This window comes from Mercurialis annua, linkage group LG7 (genome assembly GCF_937616625.2).
Source record: "Mercurialis annua linkage group LG7, ddMerAnnu1.2, whole genome shotgun sequence".
NCBI lineage: Eukaryota > Viridiplantae > Streptophyta > Magnoliopsida > Malpighiales > Euphorbiaceae > Mercurialis > Mercurialis annua.
Genome location: NC_065576.1, coordinates 47,316,571 through 47,326,569, shown reverse-complemented (window position 1 = coordinate 47,326,569; position 9,999 = coordinate 47,316,571). Strand labels below are relative to the sequence as shown.

General features: G+C 34.4%; 1 protein-coding gene across 2 annotated transcripts; it reads right to left on the bottom strand.

Annotated features, from left to right (window-relative positions):
• Positions 1-5,838: 5,838 nt before the first annotated feature.
• On the bottom strand, positions 5,839-9,530 carry LOC126656600 (squamosa promoter-binding-like protein 16). Of its 2 annotated transcripts, none has more exons than XM_050351199.2 (4): positions 9,054-9,530; positions 8,023-8,428; positions 6,870-7,006; positions 5,839-6,743 (listed from the first exon to the last, which is right to left on the bottom strand). In XM_050351199.2, the coding sequence occupies exons 2-4, from the start codon at positions 8,418-8,420 to the stop codon at positions 6,208-6,210; spliced, it is 1,071 nt and encodes a 356-aa protein (XP_050207156.1). In that variant the 5' UTR covers positions 8,421-8,428; positions 9,054-9,530; the 3' UTR covers positions 5,839-6,207. The 2 variants fall into 2 exon arrangements, with proteins under 2 accessions (XP_050207156.1, XP_050207154.1); XM_050351197.2 differs by lacking the exon at positions 9,054-9,530 and having other exon boundaries at positions 5,839-6,088; positions 6,200-6,743; positions 8,023-8,928.
• Positions 9,531-9,999: the final 469 nt, after the last annotated feature.

Sequence of the window (9,999 nt, the reverse complement as noted above, 5' to 3'; positions counted from 1 at the left end):
TCCGCCAAGGTGACCCGTTGTCCCCATTTCTATTTTTGTTATGTTCTGAAAGTTTCTCCTCTCTTTTAGCACAAGCTGAGGCACGTAGGCTGCTAGAGGGGGTCAAAATCTCAAGAAGGAGTCCTAGCATCTCGCATCTATTGTTCGCAGACGATGCGCTTCTCTTTTTTCAAGCAAATGATTCCCAAGCTGCCTGCATAACGAATATACTGAGAACCTACGGTACAGCTTCAGGACAGGAAGTTAACCTTGCAAAATCATCACTTTGGTTCAGCCAAAACACTCCAACACAGCTCCGAAGACACCTAGCCCAAGCTCTAAACGTCCGGAATATGGGGGGACAAGACAAATACCTTGGGCTACCTGCTGTTGTATCTAAGTCAAAAATGGAAACATTTAAAAAAATTATTGGAAAGGTACGGCAGAAAGTTGCTGGCTGGAAAGGATGCCTACTATCGCAAGGAGGTCGTGAGGTATTGATCAAAAGTATAGCTACGGCGGTACCGGTCTATACGATGTCATGCTTCTTACTTCCCTCAGGGCTTCATAAAGAAATTAATAAGATCATTGCTAATTTCTGGTGGGGTCAAAGGAAAGGTGAGCGCAGTATGCATTGGGTCTCTTGGAAACGTTTGTGTCGGGCTAAGGATGCCGGTGGTATGGGATTTAGGGATTTGGAACATTTTAACCGTGCGTTACTCGCTAAACAAGGATGGCGGTTGATTAATCAACCGGAGGCATTAATTTCTAGAGTTCTTAAAGGGAAATACTTTCCTCATTGCTCTTTTGTTGAAGCTCAACCGCACTCCAATGGATCATGGGCCTGGCAAAGCATTTTCAAAAGTAAGTCGCTGCTCTCGGAGGGTATTCGATGGCAGTTACACTCGGGCAATAATTTCTTCATACATCAGGACCCATGGCTGCCGACGTCTGCTCCCTTCACTGTGTCTCCACATACTGTTATTCCCCAGAACATCCATCGACCATGTGATTTGATGAATAATGACAGACAGGCTTGGAATGCTCCCTTAGTTCAATCCATCTTTCCAAGAAGTGAAGCAGAGATCATACTAAGTATGCCGATCAGTGTGACTGGGCAAGAAGATAAACAAGTTTGGCACTACACGAGCAACGGGTCTTTCTCGGTTAAATCCGCATACCACCTCTCTGTTAAGACTCACCGTTCAGCAACTTCTCACCAAAGTTTGCCGGTTGCGTTTGATTGGAAGAAGTTTTGGAAAATCAAACTTCCCTCTAAAATTAAATGCTTCCTTTGGAATGTCTTAAATAATGGCCTGGCAACTAGAGAGAACATTCGAAATCGTATTCAGAGGTCTGATGGGATGTGTCCTAGATGTAATGGTACGGAAACGGCGGCCCATTTATTCTTCCACTGTCCTTTTGCAGAAGTGATTTGGCGAGGATGGTCCAACGATGATATTGGTGGAGGCCTTTGTGATATGAGTATGGTTTCTTGCTGGGTAGAAATGTGGAAACGTTTGACTGCAAAAGAAAATTCTTCTCAATTGGTGGTTAAAGCTATTTGGACACTTTGGGCTATATGGCTAGCTAGGAACGCTTTAGTTTTCAATGATGATGATTCTGATCCGCCAGCGGTCTTGGCAAATGCCGATACTCTCTTCAGAGAATTCTTAGCCTCTGAACAGGGGGCTGCTAGATTGGAGGCCCGACCGGTGACTGCTGGTTCGTCTTCAATAATCCAACAATGGTCACCACCTCCAATAAATGCCACCAAGGTAAACTTCGATGGGGCATTTACAGCACAGTCAAAAACAGGGGCAGGGGCTTGTGTAGCCAGGGATTATATGGGGAAAGTGATCAGCTCTGCAGCGTGTCAGGTTCACAACGCCCTTTCGGCGGCTGTTATTGAAGCGACGGCTTTGCGTGAAGCAATTAAGATGGCTATCCGGCTGAAACTACAAGCTCCTATCTTCGAAGGAGATGCAAAAGGGATCATTGAAGCTATGAAAGGTGGTCCGGCAGTGGATGTCCATTGTGAAGTTATTCTTCAAGATTGTAGATATCTTTGCTCTAGCTTACAATCCTTTTCCTTTTCCTTTGTAAAACGTAACTGTAATTGGGCGGCACATCGAGTTGCCAAGAGAGCCCTTAGAGATAGAGATTTTTGTTATAACCCACTCGCTCAAGTTGTGTGGTTAGACTCGAGACTTGTTTAAGTCGGTTTTTCCCATTAATGAAGGTTCTACATCTTCCGACAAAAAAAAAGAAAAGATAGGGACTATACACTACAAAAAAGGACATATCACTACAAAAGCAACACAAAAAAACTGCACAAGTCGAAGGCAATATCATCCAGCCAAAGACGGCAGAATTAAGCGATGCACGCACGCCATCGACGAGATAATAGTTGTTTGTAAATATTAATTGTAAATAATTAGTGACATCTATATAATTCCTAACTTGAACAAAAAAAAAAGATTATTTTAAGCCATTGCACTCTTTCTAGTCGTAAATAAATAGAATTAGAGCCGATTGTTCGGCAAGACAGAAAGGGGACTCTGGTTAGAAATATGATCTATTCAGATAAAAATAAATGAAAGATCCTTTAGTTGTCCGAATTTATAATTTTGAATTAAATTATTTATTTTCAGTTATTTAATTAATTAATTAATTAAAAATAATATTTTTAATTTTTTATTAAGTTTAATAAAAAAAACCCATCTTTTCAATTTTTTATTATTTATGGCCTCGCCTTTAAAAAAAATTTAGACAAGAACAATTAAATAATACGACATGACACAAGTTTAAATAAATTTAAGTGTAATATAAACATATTTGGATCATAAATGAGTCAATCCGTATATGGTATAGTTAATTTTATGTTTAAATGAATTATACATGTGTAATCCATTAAAACAATTAAATAGTTTTACTTAAATATTATCTCTTTAAATTTTTAAATATCAATTGAAATTTAATTATATGTATATTTTTGATTAATAATTATGTTGAATGTGTTTAGAGTACTCGCTTCGTATCTAAACAGATAATGACCATTATATGATCCATAAACACAAAAATCGTCAAATTCATATAGGAGTTGAGATTTTAAATAATAATTTAAAATTCATGGATTTTTATATAAAAAAAATTATCAAACGATAAATTTTGGTTCAATTCGTAGATTTTATAAAACTTATAAATTCCGTTCATCTAAAATACTTCAATCCAAGCATAGATTAAAATTGTTTAATGCTTTAGGTCTCACTTGATTGGGAATAATTATGTTAAGAAAGAAACAATTTTAAAAAAATAATATATTTTTTGTTTGATTTAATTTTTTGCATTCCAACTTCCCTTAACTTAAAATATTGACTTTCCAAAAAAAAAGGTAAGTTCTACTTTTCTAGCTAAATATCGTTTATAATCTCACCTTTTAAAATCCTCAATTTTAGTTTATTTTTCAATTTTTAATTTCAATTATAGTCGTTTGTTTAAATTGCAGTGGGAAAATAATCAAATATATTTTCATATTACTTTATATTTAAAGTTTTTTTTGTTATAAATATTCAAATCGGAACTATATGAAGAAATATAAAGAATTTTACTATTCGCCGACCCAATTTACTAGGCCCCCTAGAAATTATTATTTTACCCTTTAACTAAAAAAATCTTAACTAAAAAAATAATTTGAAAACGTAAACGCAAAACCGTAATAACGCAAAACCGTTCACTTACCGTAGGTTCCCGTCTTCTTTTTGCGGCTAGATTCCAACATTTTATTGGAAATCGTTATATTCGTTCGTCGGGTTTTGAATGAGTTGAGAAGATTTATTTTTTTGTTTTTTAATTTGAAATAGGATTAAGGGTATTTAGGTAATAATAGGAGCGGTGGCTAGTAATTTAGAGGCCGTGTTTTAGTAGTCACAATATAAAAGATATATTTGAACTTTTTTCCACACCGATTTAGATAAATGACTACAGTTGAAATTAAAAAATTTAAAAGATGACACTAAATAAAAAAAAAAGTCAAAAAGATTGAATTTTCTTGAGATTAAGCCTTTTTAATTAGATCCTATCAAGTAGTCAAAAAGCATTTGATGAAATGTTATTTAGGTTATAGATGTTAACTCTGCAAAAAAAAAAAAAAACTAATAGATGTTAAATTTAAATTCTTGAACTCAGCAGGCATTGTTAGGGTCAGATTCATGCTGAAACAAGTAGGTGTGGTTAAATCTAACAATAATTTCATTGTTGCAGAGATTTTATTTTGATATTTATAGTTTAGTCACTCTGTCAGAGCCATTAATATTACTTATCTGATAGGCAATGTAATGCAGACCTGCTTCCCTAATACCCCTTTATATTCAAGGTTCTAAAATCTTTCCATCTATCATACTAATGATTAAGGTTGTAATCGAGTCAAGTTTGAGCTCGGCTCGACTCTAAAATTTAAAACTAAATTCAAATTTAATTAAGTTTTATTTTAGGAAGGCAAGTTGAAACTCGATACAACAATTAAGAATTTAACTTGATTATCGCATTAAATATTTATAAAAATAATTCTGCTAAGTTATTTATATAAATATTTTATGGGATATTGTAATTAATAGGCTAAATAATTTTTAAAATCAAATATTTATATCTTTTATCAATTGCAATCATATCTTTTACTTTTTTATTATTATAACTTAATTTAGAAAGTGTGTTCTAATTATATCCAAATTTTTACATTCTACTTTTTAAATTAAAACAATTGCATCCAATATCAATCACGACCAAATTTTCATTTCAATTCTCATTGAAGTTAGACCACACTTTGAAAATTTAGTCACAATTAATAAATAACTTAAATGTTTAAATTAAAAAAGGGGTAATATCATTTAAATCCACCAACTATAAACGTTTTCTCAATTTAATTATAATTTATAAAATGTCTCAAATATATAAGCCAACTTTCATTTTTTGTAAAATTGATACCCCGGTTCATAATCCGTTGTGATTTGATGAAGCCGCATCCGAAAAATGACTTCATCTCAGTAAAGTACACCGGAGAATGGGTACCACCTTAGCAAATTACACCGGATTATGAACGGTGTATCAATTTGACACAAAATGAAAGTCGGTGTATTTATTTGAGACGATTTATAAATCATGATTAAATTGAAAAAAAAAATGTGTATAGTTCGTGTATTTATGACATCAACCCTTAAAAAAATACAAAAGTTTGGATATAATTGCAGTAAACCTTTTAAACTAAGGCATAATTTTAAAAATTTTAAAAATTGATTACATTTAATAAAAAAAAGCAAAAAATTATATATTTTAAAATTAGGGTTGCATTTAGTAATATTTGGTAAAGAGTCACTGAGATATTACAAGTAGGGGCCAGAAACAAAAGAACTGAAAAAACATGTGAACAAACTAAACAAGAATAAATATATGAGGCTACAAATTCATTTCCTTCTGTACATTTTGTAAATATGGCTCAACCAACATTATTGGCTTTGGCCCACTGATGCTGAAAACTTGAATCAAACATGGAGGCTCTTGATGAGAAAGGGACCATGCATTAAGACTAGGGGCCAATAAAATAGAAATTTCAAGTTCAGCAACTGCATGAGTAATCAAATCGAGTCGGATCGAGACGCTGTTAATTTCACGTTCGACTCAATTTAAAAACTGAAAAAAAAAAACGGAAAAATCAACTCCAACTCGAGTCTGAGTTCAGAAGTTGAGTTCAGCTCGACTTGACAGTTGGTTCATACAGTTCGAACTCAAGTTCGACTTGATTAATATCGAGTCAATTTCGAATTAATTCCGAATAACTTTGAACTCTAGGTTACACCCTAAGCAACACCGGAATTTTGTTATATATAAAAAAAGATAAAATCATCCATGATAAGTTTTATTAGAAACTAGTAGGATTTAGATAGTACATATGATAGGGAATAATGGAGAAAATAAAAAATAAAAGAAGAACATGCACTTCAGAAAATGCATTTTTTTTCTAACATTGGTAAGAAAATAAAAAATAAAAGAAGAACATGCACTTAGAGTACAATAGCATCTTGGATTGGAACTCAACAATCTTCCTGAAAGAGATCTGAATAAGACAGCAGCAGCATCATAATCTCATAAACAATCTTATTAGGAGAAAAAAAAACACACATTTTAAGCATTTGATCACAAAAGAAGAGTCAGAATTGGTGCATACTGATACTACTATCCCCAAGAGAAGGAAAGTGTCTGATGAGAATCGCTTGCCGATGATCCGTCGGGTCCGATCTGAAACATTTCATGACCATGGAGATTGGCATTGCTAACAGAATTCACTGCTCCACTCTCCATTCCAAGATTGCTAAAGTTGAGGGATTGAGCTGCCAGGTTTAGGTTAGGGTGCACCATGTGGCTCATAGGACTGATCTCCCGAGTTTCAGTTTGTGGCGGTGATGACAGAAGAGAGAGAGCACAATTCGAGTCGATTACTCGGTTTGCTCCATCAGGGAACTCGGTTTGACAGATAGATTCTCCAGGTACTGAAGAAGAACTAGTACATTGCGAGAACGGAAACTGCTTTCCACCTCTATAGCTATTAGACATTGATCCCGGGAAAAGGTTTTTTCCGCTACTAAAGTTAATCGAGGATTGATTAGCGTAAAGCATCGGATCATTCTCGGGTTTGACTGTCCCAACCCAACCGGAGCTTGCAGCACTAGTCGAAAATATTTCGGGTTCTCCAAACTGAAGGTATCTTGTCCCTGCAATATGCCATACAAACTCAAAGTTAGAAGAAAGATGCTTGAAAGCCGAAAATGAAATATTTGGCACATGAGGAGCAAGTGATAATTGCCCCAACAGAAATTCTTAAGAGTTGAAATCCGAACCTTGGTGATGGGAAAATAACCGTGCAGAATTTAAATTCATAGAATCTGGTTGAGGTTTCCTCCGGCGACGATTATGTCCATCCAGACGTTTTCTACAGCTTCGTTTTCCCTCATCAAACTCCACTAAGGAATGAAACCTATTATAGCCACATTGAAGGTCAAAATAATTAGAATAGCTTAAAAGAATATGCAGTCAAAATGGGAGATGGATGGTTATTATCTATATTCCTCAACCAAAGGAAAAAAGAATCTGACAACGGAAGTCGGGACACAGAAAATGCATGATATTGCAGTTATCAGATTGAAACTATACTGGCTGACAATTGATATGTTAACTAGTTCATGCTAGAGGTGTAAGTGATCCCAAAAAAATTAATAATTATGCCAAGCAAATGTTTTACGTAAACTTATGAAGTTTTAAATTTCGACGTCTTGCTTCCGTTTCCGAAAACACTTCTAAAATTCCGAAATTTTATGTTTATAACCAATTCTTATAAAAACGGTTGCTTTCCATTTCAATGTTTCAACGTTTCCGTTTTCATGCAATAACTGTTGACTTATGTACCAAGAAGCTAATGACTTTGCTAAATGTAGCACGGACACAGAAACGGGGAAACAAGACATTTGAAACAATGTTATTTAAGTTCCTATGTTAAAAATGAAGTTCCTTTTCCGAAACGCCAAGTTTTTGACACGTTTCTGTTTTTGTGCAACAACTGCCGACTTCCGCAGCAAGAAGCTAATGACTTTGATTAATGTAGCACAGACAAAGATACGGGGAAACAGAACACTCACGGACACGGCGAAGCGGTGTTATTTAGGTTTCCTACGTTAAAAATGAGGTTTCGTGTTCAAAACACCAAGTTTCCGACACGTTTCTGAAATAGGAGACGTTGATTAAATAAAGTGACCGTGCTACTTAACTTTGATTGCATCCCTGAATAATCAAAGAGTAATGACTCGAGGAAGCATGTGCGTGGACACTAAATAATCAACATGCCAGTGCTGAAACTATTTCCAAACCACAAAAAAATTAAATGTAAGCTCTAATAACCAAAGAAAGGGACTACCAAGCAAAAATGGTAAAGCGGAGGAATAGCCAAAATACAAAGGATTTATTCTACTTCACATTCCAAAGCATGTAAGTTCTAACCTGCTGCACTGCTGACAAAATCGAAGCTCCTGACCTTTAATAAAAACCTTCGGAGTCTTCGAATGGAGCTCACACACTTTATGTCGTCGATGATAGTCCCTGCATTTACTAAGATCCGAAGTACATCCATCAACCAAACATAAAGGGACTTGCGTACCATTGGCAGGTGTCCGAATTCTTTTCGATGATCCTGACGACGATGATTCCATTACAGAGTCCTCTATAACTCCAAATTGGTCAGCCAAATCACTTGAATTGCCTAGTTTCAAGTCTACTGAGCAATTCCCCGCGATTTGATCGAGCCCTGAGCAACTAAACTCAGAATTTCGAGCACTGTAAGGTATGTTTTGGTTTCTCAATTCTGTTAATCTCCAAGGTGTCTTGAGATTAAAGTCCATAGAACATCCTATCACCAAACATAGCCAATAATTGTACAAATCATCACAAATTTCAAGAAACAACAACAAAAAACAAATTCTCAAGAGTGAAATAAACTGCATATGCAATTGTTTCTTGAAAACCAACTTGGAATAGATTCTATTCCAAGTTAACTCACTAAAAATTCTACTATGACCATTCAAATGAACTTGGTGCATTTAACTTAGTAAAGATTGCAGACAATTTGAGGTAAAAAAAGGCCATACTGGTCATTACACTTTAGCAATAAAGTACAATTTTAATGCTATTTATACACTAGCAAACATGTCACATCATTCAAGTCAGCAAATGAATCCCAGCCACAAGAACAAGCTTTAAAGATATTTCCATCTATGCACAAATAATTCCACAAATCATCAATTTTGCTTCACACCATTGATAATGCAAGTTCATTAATACACAAAAATGACATGCTTCAAATAATCAAACTTTTATACAATCTCATAATAGGCCAACATGATTTCATCTATAAAAAACTAAACATATCAAAAAAAAATCTAGATTAAACAAGAAAATCACAGAAATTTATACAAAATCATTTGTAAATTATGGTTAAAAAAAGCAAAAATAGCAAAAAATTTAATAATGGGTACCTGAGAAACCCACTAAATGAGTTGCAGAAGAGGTAAAAATCCAATCTTTCTGTAAATTTCTAGCTTTTTTGAGTAGCTAGAAAAATTCTCAAAAATTAGGCGGGAAAAAATAAATAAAAATTACAGTTTAGTTTATTGATTTTGCAGAGGAATAACAGGAACAAAAAGCCATTCAAGTTTCTTGATTTTCTTGAATTGGTATGAGTTTCCTGACAAGAAAGATTAAAGCTTTTGTGAGTGTCAAGCTTTGAAGCAGGACTGAAAAGCAGCAAAAAAGAAAGATTGGGGCTTTAAAGTGAAAAAAATAAAATTATGGGCAGTGACAGTGAAAGTGGATAATGTAATCAAAAGTTAAGATTTTGGAAACTTTGTGGTCTAGAGAGAGAAAGTTTTAGAGAGAGAGGGGTTGGAAATGGAAAGGAGAGGACTATGAAGAGTAAGAGAATTGTATTTTTGAAGTCCAATTCTATTCCTTTTTAGGCTTGTGTGACCTTGTAAGTAGAGAAAAAGGTTAAATTAGTAAAATAATGTTTCACAAAAACAGATGATTAGAAAAAAGAAAGAAAAATACAAAAAAGAATTATGTTAAAAAAAATGAGTGGCAAAGAAAGTGACAGGGTGTAGTTGCTTTCATATTTTTTAGAGAGAGAAAAAGTAAGTAGAGAGAGAAGGGGCATTAAGTTTCTTTCTTGTGTTTCACATTCCATTATGTTTCTTTCTTGGAGTCTTGACTCTCTTTGGTTTGCAATAAAGGGTCATTTAGCCCCTCCAATTTGGTTAAAAGATAAATATCAAAAATAGTTAAATTTGTATTTTATGATAAAAGAATTCACATCTTGTTTAATAGTGTGAGAACTTTTATGGATAAAGATTAATTCGCCCCACGGATTTGGTCTAGTAGTCTAAAAACCATTTGGACGTCACGATCGCAGGTTTAAATCTCGGC

Coding starts and splice junctions, on each gene's coding strand:
- LOC126656600 (XM_050351197.2), bottom strand. CDS start 8,618: ATGCACCAAGTTCATTTGAATGGTCATAGTAGAATTTTTAGTGAGTTA. Junction 7,007..8,022: donor TTTTGTCAGCAGTGCAGCAG/GTTAGAACTTAC, acceptor TGGCTATAATAG/GTTTCATTCCTTAGTGGAGT. Junction 6,744..6,869: donor GTTATTTTCCCATCACCAAG/GTTCGGATTTCA, acceptor GGCATATTGCAG/GGACAAGATACCTTCAGTTT.